The sequence below is a fragment of the Camelus ferus genome, chromosome 9 (genome assembly GCF_009834535.1).
Source record: "Camelus ferus isolate YT-003-E chromosome 9, BCGSAC_Cfer_1.0, whole genome shotgun sequence".
NCBI classification, from domain to species: domain Eukaryota; kingdom Metazoa; phylum Chordata; class Mammalia; order Artiodactyla; family Camelidae; genus Camelus; species Camelus ferus.
In genome coordinates, this window is record NC_045704.1 from 10028214 (window position 1) to 10048425 (window position 20212).

General features: G+C 53.2%; 2 protein-coding genes across 11 annotated transcripts; one reads left to right on the top strand and one right to left on the bottom strand.

Annotated features, from left to right (window-relative positions):
• Positions 1–1658: 1658 nt before the first annotated feature.
• Positions 1659–8073, bottom strand: TSEN34 (tRNA splicing endonuclease subunit 34). 7 transcript variants are annotated; one of them, XM_032487858.1, is made up of 5 exons: positions 8056–8073; positions 6449–6695; positions 5959–6208; positions 5558–5815; positions 1659–2132 (listed from the first exon to the last, which is right to left on the bottom strand). In XM_032487858.1, the coding sequence occupies exons 2-5, from the start codon at positions 6689–6691 to the stop codon at positions 1945–1947; spliced, it is 939 nt and encodes a 312-aa protein (XP_032343749.1). In that variant the 5' UTR covers positions 6692–6695; positions 8056–8073; the 3' UTR covers positions 1659–1944. The 7 variants fall into 7 exon arrangements, with proteins under 7 accessions (XP_032343749.1, XP_032343750.1, XP_032343751.1 ...); XM_032487859.1 differs by lacking the exon at positions 8056–8073 and adding an exon at positions 7796–7834; XM_032487860.1 differs by lacking the exon at positions 8056–8073 and adding an exon at positions 7771–7815.
• A 41-nt stretch (positions 8074–8114) lies between these two features.
• Positions 8115–20176, top strand: MBOAT7 (membrane bound O-acyltransferase domain containing 7). Of its 4 annotated transcripts, none has more exons than XM_032487793.1 (8): positions 8115–8215; positions 9200–9278; positions 9392–9521; positions 10063–10189; positions 12165–12324; positions 13642–14002; positions 15763–15939; positions 19128–20176. In XM_032487793.1, the coding sequence occupies exons 2-8, from the start codon at positions 9203–9205 to the stop codon at positions 19513–19515; spliced, it is 1419 nt and encodes a 472-aa protein (XP_032343684.1). In that variant the 5' UTR covers positions 8115–8215; positions 9200–9202; the 3' UTR covers positions 19516–20176. The 4 variants fall into 4 exon arrangements, with proteins under 4 accessions (XP_032343684.1, XP_032343682.1, XP_032343683.1 ...); XM_032487791.1 differs by lacking the exon at positions 8115–8215 and adding an exon at positions 8264–8547; XM_032487792.1 differs by lacking the exon at positions 8115–8215 and adding an exon at positions 8674–8698.
• The last annotated feature ends 36 nt before the right edge of the window (positions 20177–20212 follow it).

Below are 20212 nucleotides of genomic sequence, written 5' to 3' on the forward strand. Positions count from 1 at the left end.
TTTAAGGAGTACTGATAATAGTATCAATCCTATTTTATAGAGGAAGATACTCAGACAACAAAAAGTGGTTACAGAACTTTCCCAAGATTGCACAAAGTGGAAATAAATTAACATCAACCGAATGAGAACAAGCAAAGGCTATTTATTCAGAGTTAGGGAGTCAGTCACCATCACTTGCACTTTGGCAGAGAGTCCAAGGCAGGCAGCGGTGTGGGAAAGCTTTATAGCAGAAAAATGGGAGGCTGTTGGCATGGAGAAGCTACACGTGGGCAGACTAGAAGTTGGGCATCCTATGTGATTGGTTTGGGTATATATTTTATTTTCTCTTCTTGGTCCTAAAATTGAAGTGGGAGTGAAAATTAGTAAAGTTGTGAATTACTAATCCAGTCCCGGCCATTTTGGACCAGTTATTTATAGGGGTTATTGCTTGGCTTCTTGAGATTGTTACCAGAGATAGCAGTCCGACTTCCTACAAGCCTGCCGTATAGCAGGCTGGCTTCCTGTGCTGTTTTTGTTTGTTTTTTTATTGAAGTATAGTTGATTTACAATATTGTTAGTTTTAGGTGTATAGCAAAGTGATTCAGTTATATATAATGCTTTTTCAGATTATTTTCCATTATAGGTTGTTACAAGATATTGAATACAGTTTCCTGTGCTATACAGTAAATCCTTGTTTATCTATTTTATATGTAGTAGTATGTATCTGTTAATCCCTAATTTATTCCTCCCCAATCTTTATCCCTTGGTGACCATAAGTTTGTTTTGTATGTCTGTGAGTCTGTTTCTGTTATATATAAAGATTCGTTTGTACCATTTTTTAGATTCCACATATAAGTGATGCCATATAGTATTTGTCTTTCTCTGGGTTACTTCACTTGGTATGATAATCTCTAGGTCCATCCATGTTGTTGCAAATGGCATTGTTTCATCCTCTTTCATGGCTGAGTAATATTCCATTGTGTATATATACCACCTCTTCTTTACCCAGTCATCTGTAGATGGACATTTAAGTTGCTTCCATGTCTTGGCTATTGTAAATAGTGCTGCTTTGGACATTGGGGTGCATGTGTCTTTTCCAATTAGAGTTTTCTCTAGATATATGCCCAGGAATGGGATTGCTGGATCATATGGTAAGTCTATTTTTATTTTTTTTGAGGAACCTCCATACTGTTTTCCATAGTGGCTGCACCAATTTACATTCCCACCAACAACATAGGAGGATTCCCTTCTCTCTACACCCTCTCCAGCATTTACTTGTGGACTTTCCGATGATGGCCGTTCTGTTTATTGCAGACAAGGGGGCTGGCTTTCTGGGCAGGCTGCTGCAGGCTGTGGATCAGAGCCCTCCCCACTGCAAACTCCTATCCTAAAACTTGTAACACTCACTTCCTTCTTAACATATTATTTTTTTTTCTGCCTTTCTATGCATCTGAATGTCCTGTAAAAATCCTTTAAAAAGGAAGTTTCCTGCATTCGAAGAGTTCCTTGGACTTGGGAGTCAGATACACCAGGTTTTAAATCCCAGCCCTGCTAACTACTAGATGTGTGACCTCAGCAAGTCACTTCCCTCCTCCAGGCCTCATCCTCATCTGGAGAAGCAGACACAAATGCCCTCACTTCCCAGGACTGTCCTGAGGATTCAGATCACACACTCCACATCTACTCAACAAGTTTATTGAGACTTCTTGGGACCTAAGCCCTGTAGAAAACAGAGATGAACCAGCTTTCACACTCAAGCTCAGGTAACTAGAAAAACAACACAGCCATGAAGTGCTTTGAAATGGGGAGGGACATAAGAAGGATGTAGTGTTTATAACTCTGGAATCAAAAACTAACCACGGAGAGAGGTAGGAGGGCATTCCAGCCTCCCACTCGGAGATGAGCCTGGGACCAGCTAGAAAGGCTCTTCAGAGACTCAGCCCCGGGCCCGTAGGTCTCTGGAGTTCACTGCAGGCTGGCCCACTGCAGGGACGTGTAGACCACCTTACCATCAGGCTGCGGAGAGCACAGGAGCAGCGTCTTCCTGACACTGGTTCCCAGGCGGCCAGCAGAAACCAGGTCCTGGAGTGGGATGGGGTCCCCAGGAGCCCAGCACTGAGCGATGTAGTGAGCATGGAAACGGAGTGGGTCGCCTGGGTGAAGGAGAGAGGCAGGTAGCAGTTTCCAGTGGCAGAGACCTGGCAGACCCCAGAATGTCCACACATAGATGGGAATGGTTCCAGTGATCACTACCAATATTTTAAAAGATATCCTTGGACCTTGGAGGGGTGGGAGAGGCAAGATGTCACAATTGTATGTCATAATCTTAGTTCAAAAAAAGAACAAAAATAACTGAATATATTGTTGCCATGACCTAAGAACCAAGACCACAAGGTCAGTCAAAGCCATGAGTAACTCAAAAGGGTACCATGTAAATATCCAATGAGAAGTGACTTTAACAGACTAGAAATAAAAAGACAATTTACAGTAGGATGGCATAATAAATAGATGGAATAAGGGAGTCAACAAAATTTTTCTGGAAAGGGCCAGATAATAAATATTTTCTGTTTTGTGGGCCATGTTGCAAATACTCAACTCTGCCACTGTAGCACAACGGCTGCCACAGACCATGTGTAAACAAATGGACAAGGCTTTGTTCCAATAAAACTTTATTTAAAGAAGACAGTTGGTGGGCTGGATTTGACCTGGAGCTGTAGTTTGCCTCCAAAGTAGATGAACCTGATCAAGTAGACTAGGACCATGAGTAGGGCACCACACAGAAGATTAAGTAACATGTAATGTAAATCTGAAAGAACAAGGCTTCCAGCAATTCTACTCTTGGGTATTTATCTGACAAAAATGAAAACACAAATTTGAAAAGACATATGCACCCCTATGTTCATTCCAGCAGTATTTACAATAGCCAAGATATGGAAATATGGAAGCAACCTAAGTGCCCATCAGTAGATGAATGAATAAAGATGTGGTGTACATACACACACACACACACACACACACACACACACACACACACACACACACACACACACACACTGGAATGCTACTCAACCTTGAAAAAGAATGAAATCTTGCCATTTGTTATCATCAATGGACCTCTATTAGCATAATAGATTATTATGCTAAGTGAAATGAATTAGAGAAGACAAATACTGTAAGATTTCATTTATATGTGAACCTAAAAACAAAACAAATGAACAAACATAACAAAAACAGATACAGAGGACAAATAGGTGGTTGTCACAGGGGAGGAGGGCAGGGGTAGGAAAGAAATAGATGAAGGAGATTAGGAAGTTCAGACTTTCAGTTACAGAATGAATGAGGCACAGGTATGAAACGTACAGTGTGGGGAATATAGTCAATAATCATGTGATATCTTTGTATGGTGACAAATGGTAACTAGACTTAAGGTGATCATTTTGAAATGTATACAAATTTCAAGTCACTATGTTACATACCAGGAACTAACATAGTATTAAGGTCAGGTATACTTCAAAGATAAACAAAGTCATAGAAAAAGAGATCAGATGTGTGATCTCTTGTGACAAGAAGCAGAGGATGGGGGAAAGGGGAATTAGATGAAGGTGGTCAAAAGGTACAAACTTCCAGTTATGAGATGAGTAAGTACTAGGGATGTAATGTACAACATGGTAAATATAATTAACACTGCTGTACATTATATACAAACGTTGTTAAGAGAGTAAATCCTAAGAGTTCTCGTCACAAGGAAAAAAAAATTTCTATTTCCTTAATTTTGTCTCTCTATGAAATGATGGATGTTCACTAAACTTATTGTGATAATCACTTCATGATGTATGTAAGTCAAATCCTTATATTGTACACCTTAAACGTATACAGTGCTGTATGTAAATTTTAACTCAGTAAAACTAGGAGAAAAGGAGAGAAGGAAGGGGGGGAGAAAGGGAGGGAAGGTCGGAGGGAGGGCCAGGGGAGAAAGGAAGAAAGAAAGAAAGGAAGAAGGAAGAAATAAGCAAGGCTATGAGACATCCCATCTGAGGAGACTGTCATAGCAACTATAAGTCAGGCCCCTGCCTGGCAGCTAGGTTTCCAGCCAGAACCTCGCCAGGAGCCAGGCACCTCTCTGGTTATTAAGATACCTCGGCCAGCTGAGAAGGGAGCATCAAAATGCTTGAGAAGTTACCCCCAAACTGCTCTGCAAGAAACTTAACATCTTTTAACCTCAGGAAGATTTAGAATTAGACTTAGAAGTATGTATTTAACAAGATTCAGATGTTGAATACTAATCTTCAGGAGACAAAGATTCTGTGTATATCTGATACACTGAGTATCTGAGTATTTATTGTTTTAGAATATTGACCTATTAGAACTAACAGGTCCAAAAAAGAAAAAGAACAGATCAGCCTGATGGTTCAGTTTCAAATGTGTAATTGAGTAACTGATTGATTTAAACTTATTTTACTCTGAAGTTTTAGGAAGTCTATTAACAGTGTATGAAAATACAAACATATAAACTTAAAAATCACCCTATTTATAGTTTATCAGATTTAAATTATTGGCAAGATCCATAATCAGAAAACTCCAGAACTTACAAAGTTCTGGACATATTGAATTTTAAAATGCATCTTATAAGGTTTGAAACTATTTAACTCCTTTTGTATATGGGATCAGATGTGAATTAATTGTACCTTTAAAAGCTGCTAGATTGGAAAAAATTAAGTTTTGTAAATTGAACTGAAAACTTAAAAAAGAAGTAGATATTAGCATTTGTATGTTTATTAAGTTGAATATTCATCTCCAAAGCCAAAATAATCTTCTGTGCATACAAAAGTCACGCACACACAAAACAGAAGCAAAGTAACTGAACCATGATTATATAGAGAGAATGGGGCAGATAAACTGTTCTCAGCTCCTAAATCAGTTAAATTTTAGTCTGAGAGGAGACTAAGGCTCTCAGCTCATCTGCATAAAACTTAGTGGACATTCTCCAATGAACAGCTAAGATCTGACTATCAGGTGGTTCCATCTCTTTGTTCTTAGCGGGAACAAAAAGGGTGATTTTCTGCACTTTTTTTAAAACCTTTTAGTTGTACAGTAAAGGCACTCTTACCACAAATTCAAAAATTAGCTAATTCACCAAAAGTCTCCTTTACCTTTTCCTGATGCAAAACCCTTCCCAGAACTATTAACTATTGTAGTTGGGCGGGAGTAAGTCCTTCCATGCTTTTTTCTATTTGCTTGGTAGGATTCTCAGTCTACTTAGTACTCCACTTTATTTTCAGTTCTTTTCAAAGTCTTTCACTAGAGCCACAATTTTTAAGGTTAAATAATGTGTATAAAACTGCCTAACAGTATAACATTTGATTTACTTTTTACTATACGTGTTTTCTACAAGTTGTCCTTTCCCCCACTTTGTTCATTTACTAAACTGCCCTCCAAATGAGTGTCGGTTCCCAGGGGTATTTCCTGTCCTTCCATGGTTTCAGAGGCTGAGAAAATGAGGCCAGAAAAAGGAAAAATGCAGAACGTAGTGGGATTGTGAAGAAAGGAGTAGCAACCAGGGGACCCAACACAAACTCACCAGGATAGACCAGGAAGTCGCCCCCGAACTTGCCGGCAGCGCTGAGGAAGAAGCCTCGCTCCCACAGATCCCTGTAGATGCTGTAGCGAAGCTCGTGGGCAGGGCGGCCAGCATGGGGCCAGTCTTTGGACTGGACACGCCAGTCCAGGGGCCTAGCCTTGATGGGCCGAGGCCTGGCAGTGGCCAGCTGGACAAGCAGAGCAGACCTGGGCAAAGGGGCCACTCCGTTTGAAGGCCCCGGTTGGGGAGAGGAGGAACCTGGCAGGGGTGAATCCAAGAGTTTGGTGAATCCAAGGGTCAAGGTCTTCCCAGCCCCCAGGGAGACCCAACCCTAGAGTCCCAGCCAGAATTTCCCAAAGAGCTCTTCCCTCCTTCCCCTGGTCCCCGACTCCAACTCCCACCTTCACCTGCTTCTTCATGCTCCCCAGCAGCCTGGCTAGCACTGGCCTCATTCTCTTCTGCAGCTTGGTTTCCACCGGGCTCCTGGCTCCCACTGGTCCCTGATTCCTGTTCCAGCTTCTGCTTCTTCGCAGCCTGGCCCTCGGCAATCTTCTCTAGGAGCTCCTGACGACGGGTCTCACGGGCTTCAGCTGCCAGAGCACTTTGCTCCTGGAATCCCTGCTCCTGCTGGCGCTTGAAGGATGCTAATGCCTAAGAAATAAACTTAGCCTTAATCTCAGGATCCAGGCATGCCCTCCTTCAGGAAGCTAGGAATCCTGACTCTGGGGCCTCTCCCAACCTCAGGGCATGAACCTGGGTATCCCAGTATCTTACAGTATTCCAGAATCCAGGACTCTCAGACCCCACCCACCGCAGGGACTCGTTGTCCAAATGTCCAGCCTCTTCTCCCGCAGTTCCCCGGGAGTTCGTGCCCCCAGCCTGCCCCCTTACCAGGCTGTGTTGGCGGGGATCCGGGCGCGGGGCGCTGACCAGGGTCACTGCGCCTATCTCGGCCAGGAGCCGCGCCTCTTCAGGCATCAGCAGCAGCGGGAGGCCCAGGCGCGAGTTCTGGCGGGGCCCGCGGGGCAGGGCGCCCACAGTGCGGCCCCCTACTCCCAGGCGCTCACGCAGCGCCTGCACCGCCTCGGCCCCCCATACCAGCGAGCGGCCGTTCGCCACCTCCACCACCAGCATCCTCCTGCGGGAAGCCGGGGCGCAGCAGTCACCCAAAGAGCTGCGAGCCTAGCGCCGCTGGATTCGCGCCGCGTGGAGCGTTCCCTCAGCCTCCAGGGTCTCAGCGAAGCCCCGCCCCTGAACCTCAGGGGGCGGAGCCTTGCTCCCGGCCTAATTCGCCACCTGCCGAGCGGGAGGGCCAGGCCCTGCCCCTTGGGCGCCGGGCTCCGCCCCCGGGCGATCCCGCCAGGCCCTGGGGCTGCCCAAGACGAGGCCCGCCGGGAGCCGATCCCCCGGGCCTTGCTCTGCGCCCCGGACCCCGCGGTCAGCATTCTGGTCTGAGCCAATAGTACCGTACTGGCCCCTGCGCCTCCGAGAAAAGCACCCCTAATGCGGGCCACGCCCCCCTCGAAAGGTTCATCTTGGTGTCGCCCTTCGGGTGTTCCCGTCAGGTGTCGGGACCTCCCGAGGCCAAAGCACCGCCAAGGCCACGCCCTCTTCGGGTAACTCGGGGCTTGGCCCCTCCCCTTTCCAAACTCCCCAGGTTCGGTCTCAGTTCTGAGTCAGGCTCAGGGTACGAAGCCCCGCCCCCGCCCGAGTGCGGCAGGTTCGGACGTTCGGGAGTCCTCGGCTCAGCCGAACCCGCAGCCCCGCCCCCTCCCGAATAGAAGGGGTTCGGCGTTCGGGCGTCCTCGGCTCCCGTCAGTCCCACAGCTTGAGGCCCCGCCCCCTCAGGCCGCCAGCGCTCCCCTAGCTGGGGCGTTCTCGCCCCACGGTCGAGCCCCAGAGACGGAGTCCCGGTCCCTTGAGCACCCGCCGTCCGTTCTCCGCTCAGGCAGGCTCACCCCACTCGTGAGCGCTCCCTTCAGAATGTTGCACCGTCCTCTGATAACAACCAGCTAGTCACCTCGTAAACACCAACTCGCAGTCCCGGCGGAGCCACCCCCTACGTTGCGCGCCACGCGCCGCTTCCTCCACACCCCGCACCCCATGCTGACCCCCTGCGTCGATTTCGTCACGCCGCCACCTCAGCGGAGCGGGAAGTCTGGGATCCGCCCCGCAGAGCCGTAGCCCCGCCTTCCCCTAAAGTGGAACCCCACCTTGGGCCCGCCCCTCGAAGCGCACCTCCCTCCGACGATTTGGATCCTCGGCTTGAAAACTGGAGGCTTGTTATTGTGGCCCCGCCCCTTGGCCCCTCCGTGCCCCGCCCCCTGGGGGAGCTCTTGAGCCCCGCCTCTTACGTGTCGCCTAAGCCCGTGGCTCCGCCTCCTTCCTAAAGACGAAACTCCGCCTATCAGAAACCCGGGATCACTTGTACCCAACTACCTCAGAAGGATACCAACGTTGTGGCCCCACCCACATCCGGCCGATGCTCTTGGCCTTGCCTACGTCCGAATAGAGACGCTCCGTCCTCGACTACCTCCGAAGAGAACCGAAGCTTATGGGCCCGCCTCCAAACCTTCTCGCGACTCTGCCCGAAGGAACCTGAAGCGGAGGCCCCGCCTCATTCTGAACTCTGCGCTCTAGGCCCCGCCTCCGCCCCAGGTCCAGTCGCGTCCCTCAGAGCGCGAAGCTTCTGGCCCCTCCCCTTCCCGAGCCGGAGCCCCGCCCCTTTGCGTGCTCGCGGCTGGGTGATCCGGTGTCCGAGTCCAGCCGCGGGCTCGTATTCGCTGCTCCCGGACCCGGCTCCTTTCCTGCCCAGCCCGGAGCCTGCCGAGGGCTGCGCACCCGGCTCCGAACTGCGCAGCCCGGCCGGCCCCCTAAAAGACGCGGGGGCGTGCTGGGCGGGGTAGGCGTGGCCGGACTCGCGGTGGCCCGCGGGCCGGGACTGCTCGGCCACCTCCAGCCCTGCGGGCGGCGCGGAACCGCGGGCCCAGGTGGGCCGGGGTGTCGGGGCGCCCTGGAGACCAGGAGGAGTCTGGACAGTGTGTGGTTCGCTGCAGATCGGCGGGCTAATGGGGTGCGGGGGCGGCTACGGGAGCGCGACCGAGCTCTTGGGTGGCGTAACCGCCTGTGGCTTTGCCCAGGGTGGGTCTTACCCGTGCTTGGTGTCGGGGCTGAGGAGGGGGCCCTCTCTCCAGGTTTTAGACAGGAGATATAGCGGAGCTCTAAAGGAGGTGGCAGCTGGAGGCCTGACTCCTCTGAGTTCTCCTCGAAAGGGGGTTGGGGGTCTGGAGAGCTGGGTTCTCAAAGAGGGAGGGGCTGGGGGATAGGTAGAGGGAGCCTGGGTTCCTGGATCCTCGAAAGAGGAGGGGGCTGGAAGTTTAGGTTCCTGGTTTCTCAAAGGGGAAGAGGTCTGAGGGCGTAGGTTCTCCAAACAGGGGGTCTGGGGGTGGCTTCCTCTATCCTAGAAGGAGGAAGGGCCTGGCGGTCGGGATTCCTGTGTTCTCAGAGGAGAGGAGCTGAGGGTAGGACTCCTTGATCCTGGACAACTGGAGACTAGGGGGGCTGATTCCTGAATCCCCAAGGGGGAGGGGCCGGGGGCCCGGACTCCCGGGTTCTCACCGCGAACCTCTGCCCCTCCCCCAGAACATGTCGCCCGAAGAATGGACGTATCTAGTGGTTCTTCTTATCTCCATCCCCATCGGCTTCCTCTTTAAGAAAGCTGGTGAGTCAGGTTCCCTCCCCAGTGGAAAATAAAGGCGGGGGGGTGGGGAGGGGGACTCGTGTCAGGCGGACCCCTGGAAGGTTCCATGCTTATGTTATGCCTTCTCCCTGCAGGACCTGGGCTGAAGAAATGGGGGGCAGCAGCTGTGGGCCTGGGGCTCACCTTGTTCACCTGTGGCCCCCACACTTTGCATTCTCTCGTCACCATCCTTGGGACCTGGGCACTCATTCAGGCCCAGCCCTGGTGAGGATTTGGTGGTGGGCGGTGGGGGAGAATGGAGGGGGTGGAGGAAGCAACCTTTTTCCTCTTCGGGTCTTTCTCTGTTTCTGCCTCAGTCTCTGGATGACTCTTATTTATCTCTAGATTCTCTGTGTTGTTTGTCTGGTCTGTTTTTCTTCCTTTCCTGCCCTTGTCTGGGTCTTGTCCCTGTGTGTTTGTTCCAGTCCCTTTACATCCATGTCACGGATTTAGGAGAGAGGAGGACTGTCCTGGTCTGCTGGCCCTGCCACCGTTCATACTGGTGTTCTGTCTCCCTGTTTCTCTCCCCCCCCCCCAGAAAAAATGGAGGATTGAAGGGTCTTCACCCAGAAGCCTCTCTTAACCCCCTCCTCATTCTCTTCTCTCTGTGGCTGTTTCAGTCGTGCTCATTCCATTCCCCCTCCTCTCATGGTCTGTCTCTGAAGGTGGGGAGGTGGGGGAGGATTTGTAGCTGGAATCTAGGAGAGGCAGAGGCAAGATCTCCTGCACCCAGCACAGCATGAGCATGCCTCTTGCCTTTGCCCAGCTCCTGCCACGCCCTGGCCCTAGCCTGGACCTTCTCCTATCTGCTCTTCTTCCGAGCACTCAGCCTGCTGGGCCTGCCCACTCCCACGCCCTTCACCAATGCCGTCCAGCTGCTGCTGACACTGAAGGTCAGAGTCCCGCCAACCCTCCCTGTGTGCCAGTTAACCTCCCCAACTTTACCTCGTTCTCCCAGTCACTCCCATGGGAGGCAGAGGAGGCCTGAGGGTCTCTCCCACACACCCCAGGGGACGTGGGTGGGACTTCACCTGTCCCCTCTTTCCTGGGGTAAAGAAGTATCCAAAGTTCTGTAACCGTGGGCGCCACTTGGCGCTGTGGTGCGCCAGAGGCTGGGCTAAGTGCATCTTTGTAGCAAGCCATTTTGCAATGGAGAAAAACCAGCTTTGGGGAGGTAGGACTATCTGAGGGCGCAAAACCAGGACAGTACCACATCTGGCTCTGTGTGACCTGGGAAGATGAGTGAAAACTGATTCCCTGGCGTCACCCTCAGAACAGAGTCACTCACTCCGACTGTGTGCTACAGACATCAGTGAACAGAACGGTCCGGCAAGGTGATGATGCGGGTCTCTCCGGCACCCCGTGTCCCCGGCGGGAGCCGAGGGTAGGCCGGGATGGGTTAGCTAAGAGAAGAGGCGCAGGAAGAGCCTGTCAGGACAAAGGGACCGGCGTGTGCGGAGGGGAGCAGGCTGAGGCCCACCCGCCGTGGGTCGGCCATGTGGCCTGTTTATCAGGAGCGACACAGAGCGCAGGCAGCCCGGGCCAAACCAGGCAGGGCCCTGTAGGCCAAGGTGAGGCGTTCGGGCTTCTTTCACGGGGGGCTCCACAGCCACTACAGGAGGTTTCTTGGTCTGTTGCCCGAAGAGTTAATGTGACTAGACTTACATGTTCAAAAATACTTGCTTCACAGAGGGGGAGGGTCCAGCTCAGCGATAAGAGTGCAGAACTCAGTGGCAGAGAGTGTGCTTAGCATGCACGAGGTCCTGGGTCCAACCCTCAGGACTGCCATTAAAAATAAATAAATAAACCTAATTCCCCCCACCAAAAAAATACTTGCTTCGGATGCTGAGTGAATTGAAGCAGGAAGGACAAGTTGGGATGACATTGGGCTCCTTTATCAGAGTCCAGCTGGCCAGTCCAGTGGTGGCCCAGTTCCCATTTCCAACGGGAAATGCGGCGTTTGGGGAGAATCTGAGGAGTTTTCATGCACAACAGGGAGGGCGGGACGGGGAGGAGTCAGAAAGGACAGTGCAGCAGGAGTCCTGGGCCCACAGGGACAAGAGGAGGGGCAGGCAGTGGAACCAGGAAGGAAAAAGAGTTGTGTGGAGCCAGCCAGTTTGAGAAGATCCATCAAGGGTCACAGCCAGCTCCTAGCTCCTGCCTTCCTCCGTCTCTGCCTGGGGCTCTCTGTCGACTGGACCCAGGAAGAAGCTGGAGAACGCAGACCTGCTGATGTCAGGCCGATAAGGGGAGAGAGCAGAGCCACAGGGGCAGGCCGAACGTACTCAGCGCGGTGGTGGGGGCAAGGCCAAAGAGACAGACTCAGGAGACGTAAGGGACTCAATTTGGGGAGGAAGGAAGGTTTGCAGCCTAAGCAGTTAATTGGATGGTGGTGGCATTTGCTGTGAGGGGGGCCGGGGGTAGAGACTAGAAGGGGACCCACTTAGGGAAGTGGATAGTACTGTGTTCCACTCTGGATGTGTTCCATTCGAGGTGCCCGGCGGACATCCAGGTATTGACGACAAGCGGCAGCTTGATGATGGGCCTTGGGGCTTAGAAGGGAAGTCCAGACCAGGAGACAGTGTGGGTGGTATCTCAAGCCACCAACTGCTGGAGAACGCAGCAAGACGGAACATAGAGAAAGGAGACAGGCACCCAGGAGAGAGCCCTGCAGGACACTCGCCAGTTGAGAGTCACCCAGACGCAGCCCCTCACAACTCAGGGTGCTCAGAGCTGCCTGTGGATAGGGCTTCAGCCCCCAGCTGCACAATGCAGCAGCCCTTGACTGCCGAGAAGGGTAGTGAAAGGGAGGTGGGTGTGAGGAGGCCCGGGTCTGACCTGTCCCCCACCCGCACCCCTTCCTCCCAGCTGGTGAGTCTGGCCAGTGAAGTTCAGGACCTGCACGTGGCTCAAAGGAAGGAAATGGCCGCGGGCTTCAGCAAGGGGCCCAGCCTGGGGCTGCTGCCCGATGTGCCCTCTTTGATGGAGACGCTCAGCTACAGCTACTGCTACGTGGGCATCATGACAGGTGGGTGTGCCTGCCCCCCGGGCCTGCCTCTCCGCGTCTCCTCACCCTCTGTCTCCATTCTCTGCCCGGAGTTTGGCACCCGTTCCGTGGTCCCGCCCTCCGTGCCAGCATCCGCTGCTCTGAGGGTGAACCTCTATGCCCAAGTCCCCATCTGACTCTCACACAGGTCCCAGGGCTCCTCCAGACTACAGACAGACTGTTCTCAGCCAAAATGATTCCTTGTAGTCAACAGGAGATAAGGGAGAAAGGTCTGCAGAACCTTAACGTCTCTGCCATCCAGGCAACACATATTCACAGCTTGGGGTCCCATTTTAGTTTCAGAAAATATGTTTTGTTGCTGTTGGCCTCACAGAAGGGTCTCTTCTTTATAACAATTGGATTGAGCTATGATTGCCATCTTCATCTACTTATAACCACAACCAGTTTGCTGGGTTTTCATATAGTCACAGATTTGTGTAACCATCAGCACCAAGTAGTTCTCAAGTAATTTCATCACCCTGAAAAGAAATCCTGTGCCCTTTAGCCATCATCTTCCAAACCTCCATCTGTCCCCATTCCCTGGAAACCACTAATTAACTTTCTATCTCTGTATTTGCCTATCCTGAATACTTATAAATGGAGTCATACAGTGTGTGGCCTTTGTGACATGTAAGACTTCTAACACCTGTCTCTTCTCTTAATCCCCTTTGCTCCCTCCCCAGGCCAGGCCATCATTTTCTCTAAAACGCTGCAACAGTTTCCTGTTTGCCATCACTGTCCCTCTGCAGCTCCCCCTGCTCAGCCGCCAGAGGGGTCTTGTGAAAAGGCAGCTATTCCCGCACGTCCCTGGTGGAAGAGTCTAGAGTGGTTTCCTAGCGCTCAGAACAAAATTCAAAGCGCTCCTCCGATCCCGGGGGTCCAGCCCCTGCCACCTTGATTTCTTCTCACACCGCTCCCTTCCCCTCCAGAGGCACTGCTCCACTTCCGTTACTCCTTTATACCCAGGTCACCCCTGGTCCCTCGAGGTCTGGCCTGTCTCTGTCTCCATCTGTCTGTGTCTCAGTCCCCTCTCATTCCTGCGGCCAGTGCCCCTCTTTCTTTCCTGCTGAGTCCCTTGTCCTCCCCTTTCTCTGGTTCCTTGTCCCTCTCTGTCTGGGTTTCATAGCCCCCCGCCACCCCCCCCCCCCAGCTTCTCTCTCTCCCTCGGCCCACCTCAGCTCCCGAAGCTCTGGCTGGTCTCCCCCACCCCATCCCCCCCAGACTCAGCTCTGCCCCCCACCCCCACCAGCCCCCACCACGTGTACGCATCTCTGACCAGCCTCCCGCGCCTCCCGACAGGCCCGTTCTTCCGCTACCGCACCTACCTGGACTGGCTGGAGCAGCCCTTCCCGGGGGCCGTGCCCAGCCTGCGGCCCATGCTGCGCCGAGCCTGGCCGGCCCCGCTCTTCGGCCTGCTCTTCCTGCTGTCCTCCCACCTCTTCCCGCTGGAGGCCGTGCGCGAGGACGCCTTCTACGCCCGCCCGCTGCCCGCCCGCCTCTTCTACATGATCCCCGTCTTCTTCGCCTTCCGCATGCGCTTCTACGTGGCCTGGATTGCCGCCGAGTGCGGCTGTATTGCCGCCGGCTTCGGGGCCTACCCCGTGGCCGCCAAAGCCCGGGCCGGGGGCGGCCCCACCCTCCAATGCCCACCCCCCAGCAGGTCAGGCGGCGGGAGGGAGGTGTCCCAAGACCTGGCAGGCCCCATCACCACGGGCTGGCCCTGCCCCTAGCAGGGAGGATAACGGGGAGCAGGGGGGGCAGGCCTACTACCTGTGGTCAGCAGAGTGTCGCCCTTTGGCCACCACAGCCCGCCATCCCCTGTCCTAGGGAAACAGTAGTCCTGATACCTACGGTTTACCCCTTGTTGCCATCGCTTGTCACCCCCTGGAATGGTGAATTGCTCTCTGTTGCCAGGAAAAGGAAGGCGTTGCCAACGAAGTTTCACCCCCAATAACCCAGTTGTTCCTGGTTGCTCAGGATGCGGTCCTTGGGCAGTGATGAGGAGCCCTTTGTTGCTAGGGAAACCATTCCCTAGCAACAGGGTTGCGCTTTCCTGCCAAGAGGACTGCTCTTTATTGCTATAGAAACAGCACCCCCTAAACTGCCCCTTTGTTGCTGGGGACCTGCAGGCCCTCCCCATGGGATGTCATCACATAACAGCTTGCTGTTGCCCTCTGTTTCTAAGGAAATGACATCTTTGACCATGCTGTCCTCTAGCAGAGGGGACACCGTTCCTAGCAACTGTAGGTTGCATTCCTCCTGTTGCCCAGGAAACCCCCTGGTAGCTATGGATTGACATTGCTGGTAAAGCCACCCCCCAGCTCTTTCATCACTAGGTAAATCACACTGCTAGTAACTATGGGCTCCTTGTCATTACGGAGATGTTGCTCCTTTGCTGCTAGGGAAATGTGCCCCTAGCAACCAGGGATGGACTGTCCCTCTGTTCCTAGTAACCATGGTCAGCCTTCAGGCAGGGGCTGGGAAAGCAGCCCTTTGTTGTAAATAATGAACTACTTTTTGCTGGGGTTGGGCCATTCCCTAGTAGTCATGAACTGCCATTCTATCATCGGGGAAGTGGCACTCCCATGCAGAGTTTTTGCCATTGCCATAGTAACCATAGGCGGACCTCCAGTTGCTAGAGGACGTTCCCCCAAAAGACATCAAGCAGGAATTGAAGGCTTGTCTAAACCTCCTGGGCTCCACTTCTAATGGATACCCCCTCTTCCATTATCAGAAGCTGCCAATGGTTCAGGTGGGCCAAGGATGTCCGCCTTTGCTGGGAGTGTTGGCACCAGTGGCCCAGGAACCACTGTATTGCTGGAGATGACAGTTCTAGAACAATCATAGGGACTAAAAGCCAGGAAAGGTCCGGGAAGCTTTTCTAAACATCCTAGGCCTTGTTGCTAAGGAATGCCCTTTCCCTAGCAGCAGAGACATCGTGGTGTCAGGAGGACCTAGAATACCTTCCTAGCAACCACCGACCACCTTGTTACGGATGCTACTTGCCTAACAACCGAGGCATCCCACAACTTAGAAAGGACTACTTGGAGGCTTTTCTGAATATACTGAGCTTGGTTGCTAAGGAACGGCCTTTCCCTAGCACCTGAGACCATGATCATGGTGGGTCAGGTTGCTCAGGACCCTTAGCTTAGCAACCGTAGCGCTTCCAGACTTCCTGGCTGTTGCAGGCCCCCTTGCCAGGAGAAGGAGAACCGTATTGTTGATGAATTGTGCACTTCCTCCCCAAAAATGCTCCCTCTGGGCTATCCTCCCCTGTTGCCCTAGCAAAGGTGATGGCCAGAAAGCTGTTTCCTGGACAGGATCCCCTCTTTAGCATCGGGGGCTGGGACAGTAGCCAGCGTCGGGAGGGGGCCTGGCTGAGCTGCGTGTCTGTCCCCACCTTCATCCTCCACCCCTCAGTCCGGAGAAGGCGGCTTCCCTGGAGTACGACTATGAGACCATCCGCAACATCGATTGCTACAACACAGACTTCTGCGTGCGTGTGCGCGATGGCATGCGGTACTGGAACATGACGGTGCAGTGGTGGCTGGCGCAGTACATCTACAAGAACGCGCCTGCCCGCTCCTACGTCTTCAGGTGAGCCCGCCTGTCTCAGAGGACAGCACGGATCTACACCCCCCAGCTGCCCCTGGAGCTGCCTGCGGCTTCCCCAGCTGGACCTCCACACCCGCCCCCTCTGAGGATCATGGGAGTTGTAGTTTCTAGGGCCTGTTGCGCTGGCTCTGATTTGCCTCTGGGGTAAATTGTTCCTCTTGGGCTTCGGTTTCAACTTCTGTAAAGTCAGCCTTGTTCCACAGGAGCAGTGTACTGAGCCCTGTGGACTCAGTAGTTAGATTTCCTTGACCCTGCCATTTACCAAGAAACTTTGAGGAGTCAGTTGACCTCTGTTCCCTCAGCTCTTAAGTGGGGGTGATACTGTTAACCTGTTTCATAGGTCGATACGAGGAGTAATTGAGATAAAGTAGGCCTGAGAGGTGAGTGCTCGCTGTATATTAGCTTTTATATTATCCTTCACTCCTCCAATATTTGGGGGGGGGGGTTGGGAATTAGGCTTTATTATTATTTATTTTAATGAAGGTACTGAGATTGAACCCAGGACCTCATGCATGCTAAGCATGCACTCTACCACTGAGCTACACCCTCCTCCGCATCCAGTATTTCTTGAGTAGAGACTTTCTGCCATTCTTACCTTTACAACCTTAGTAAGCAGGAGCTCTTATCCCCATTTTAAAGATGAAGAGAACCAGGTTCAGAGAGGTTAGGCAGCCTGCCAAGTGTCACTCAGCCTTCCCTGAGCCACCAGATGAGGTCAGGATACACCATGAACAGTTCTCATAATGACGCAATTAATAATTTCACCTCTGGGGCTTGGCTTCCCTGGGCGTGTGATCTGACTTACGATTTAAAGGTCCGTTCCAGCCTTGCGTGGGGAATGGAATAGAGGCGGGGAGAGGGAGCAGAGAGAAAGCAGGGCCGGCCAGTGGGCCATGATGGAGTCCTGGAGTAGGGGCCAGTGGTCTCGAAGAGGATGCATTTGGGAGGTGGAGTCAGGGTTTGGCCCCACCTGGATGTGGAGCATGAGAAAGGAAGTGGAGCGTGATGCCCAGGTGAGGGCACACAGTAGGGCCATTTCCTGAGAAAGGGAGGATGGGGCAGGGGGAAGTTTCAGGAGTGGGTAGGGTGAGGAAACTAGACTTGGGTTGAGTCTCACTGACTCTGAGGTGACTCTTAGATTTCCAGCTGGGGTGATTGGATAGGCAGGTAGTTACGGTGCGTTCTGGAAGGGTTGGTGGAAGAGGTGGACACTTGAGCATCAGCAGGTGTTGATGATACTTAAAGCTGAGCCTCAGGTCAAAGCACAGAGTGCTCCAGTGTTTAGATCAGGGATTCTCAACTATGCTGTACCCCTGAGGGCATTTGGCAATGTCTGGTGACACTTTTGTCATAATGGGGAGGTGCTACTGGTGTCCAGAGGGCAGAGGAGGCTCCTAAACATCCTACGATGTGCAGGACAGTCCCCCTCAACCATTACCACCAAAGAATGATCCAGCCCTAGGTGTCAGTAGTATCCAGATTGAGAAACCCTGGTGTAGACGAGGAACAAGGAGAGGGAGCCAGCAAAGACGCAGCCAGTGAGACTGCAGGACAATCAGCAGTGTTCATCCCCAGAAGGAAGCTCAGAGAAACAAGCGTTTCAGGGAGGAGCGAGGGAAGGGTCATTTGTGTCAGCCGGTGCCTGGAGCTTCGATGCAATGAGGGCAGGTGTGACCACTGGGTTGGGTGTGATGGGAGGAAGTCCCCGGCAGCTTGACGGAAGCAGTTTGGAGGATTTGAACGGGGTTCAAGAGAATGGAACAGGGGAGCATAGCCGATTCTTTGGAGAGTGTTCACTTCATGGTGGGTAGGGAGGGCGAAATGGGAGAAGAGGAGGACAGAGAGAGGCAGGTCGGATAGGGGAGTGGCCAAGAGCTCAGCTGTGCACAGGCTGAGTTAAACGCCAGGGTTGCACAGATGCGTGTCCTACTGTCAGTTTCTTTATATTCGGGCAACCCAGAGAATTCTCTCTGCCGTAGGCAGAAAAGAAAGAAAACGGTTTTGTTCTTGAATAAGTATTAAACCAGATTTCGATGCACAGCGCAAGTCATCCATGGAGGAGATTACCAAGATGGAAAGAAATCTCCCCCTTTTTGTACCACCCACCATCACTTACATTCCTTTTATGTAGTGTGTCCTCAGAGACACCATGACGTGTCCTCACGTCGGAGGACTCCACGGCGCTCTGCGTCCTTTCGTGTTCATCCGAGCTTATGTGGTAATTGGGGTAGCCACCTGTGTTAGTTAAGTGTCTTTATCTGAAGGAAGAATGAAACGAGCTCTGTGGCGAGCAGGTGTTTACAGCTGGGAGCTGGCACCTGGCAGAACCCCCTCGGCCGGGAGATGGGCTCCATTTCCTTCCGCATCTGTGCTTCAAAGAGATGGCTCCCAGGCCCTGGAGAAAACATCCCTGGGTTGTATGGCTTTCTAGAGGCCTCTTCCACCTTTTCAAAGAGTTACATCTGTATCCAAAGGACACAGGAAAGGTGCTCAGACACTAGGCTTTTCAAGGAAATGGCCTAAGGAAAGAGGAGGAAAAGATCTCCCCTGCTGGCAGCAGGGAAAAGTCAGCCTCTTATTGCCAGCCTTTCACAGCCCTCCAGGATAGGGTGAGCAGCCTTATTCTGCCGTTAGGTTGTTTTTGCACTTTAAGCACCCCAAGGTGCCAGAGGGAGGACTTGATGCCGACGGGCGGGGACCCAGGCCCCGGGTCGCTGGGATTGCTGTGGATTCTGTGTCCTCCGCGGAAGTGCGGGTCAGAGCCTGAATCTGGATCTGCAGGGGACAGCATTTTGGAGTCCCTAAGGAGAAGGGGCCATGGCTGGAGATTCCTGAGTCTTCATGGATCAGGAATTATACTCCTGGATCCTCACAGGGAACTGGCTGGGGACTCAATTCCTGGGTCCTGAGGGAAAAGAGTGTTGGGAAGGGATTTCTGAGAAGCGAGTAGAGATGGCTGGGTCTGAGGAAGGAGGGGCTGGGGGCCTGGACTCCTGGGTCTGGGGGAAGAGGATCTGGGGGGCTGGACCCCTAGGTCTGAGGGAGGAGGGGCTGGGGGCCTGGACTCCTGGGTCTGGGGGAAGAGGATCTGGGGGTCCGGACCCCCAGGTTAGAGGGAGGAGGGGCTGGGGGCCTGGACTCTGGGTCCTGATTCCCCGCCCCTCCCCCAGGAGCGCCTGGACCATGCTACTGAGCGCCTACTGGCACGGCCTGCACCCTGGCTACTACCTGAGCTTCCTGACCATCCCGTTGTGCCTGGCAGCGGAGGGCCGGTTGGAGTCGGCCCTCCGGGGGCGGCTCAGCCCCAGGGGCCGGGAGCTCTGGGACTGGGCACACTGGTTCCTGAAGATGCGGGCCTACGACTACATGTGCATGGGCTTCGTGCTGCTTTCCCTGGGCGACACCCTCCGGTACTGGGCCTCCGTCTACTTCTGCATCCACGTCCTGGCCCTGCTGGCCCTGGGGCTGGGGCTGGCTTTAGGTGGGGGGAGCCCCAGCCGGCGGAAGACCTCGTCCCCAGCTGCCAGCCTTCCCCCAGGAAAGCTTCGGGAGGAGTAAGCCGGCAGGCACCACACCTTCTCTGCCGGTTGGTCCACCCACCAGGCTTTTGCCTGGGGGTTCTGTGAACCAGGCTGCTGTCTCCCGTCCCAGAGAGAGCCCTTGATTTGGCAAGGGGCCTGGAGAGGACTCCCGCTTCCCCAGCTCAGTACCCTGCCTGTGACGGAGCAAGGCTGGGGCTCTCTTGCTTCCCCGCCCTCTGCCCTGAGGGTTACAGAAGGTCATTTCCCCTTCTGTAAAATCAAGATATCCAGACAGAATCTCCCTTTGTCCCTGCCCAGCTCCAGGTGTTCAGAGACCTGCACTTCACCGCCCAGAGCAGGAGCCTGTGGGTGACATGGTTTCTTGGGCAAAAATTACCTTTCTTGGGATCCACGGTGTGGGGATCTGAGCTTCAGAGCAGACGCTGGGGGTTGTGGGGAACGCCCTGTTTCTGGTAGCTTTCTCTTCTCTCCTTTGTCTCATGAGACCAGTGCGGAATGTAACCCTCCTGGAAAGGGGAAACCGAGGCACAAATGTGCAGGCCTTTGGACCGCGGCTCTTGTAGCTTCCATCTGAGCCATCTCAAGGTCCCAGAGCTCCTGTCACCCTCTTGTCATCCTTTGGCCTAAGACAGGCTTGGAATGTGTAAATCTCTCCCAATAAAGTGTTGCACAAAGACTCCGTCCGTGGGGGTGTCTGGGTGACCAGCCAGTGT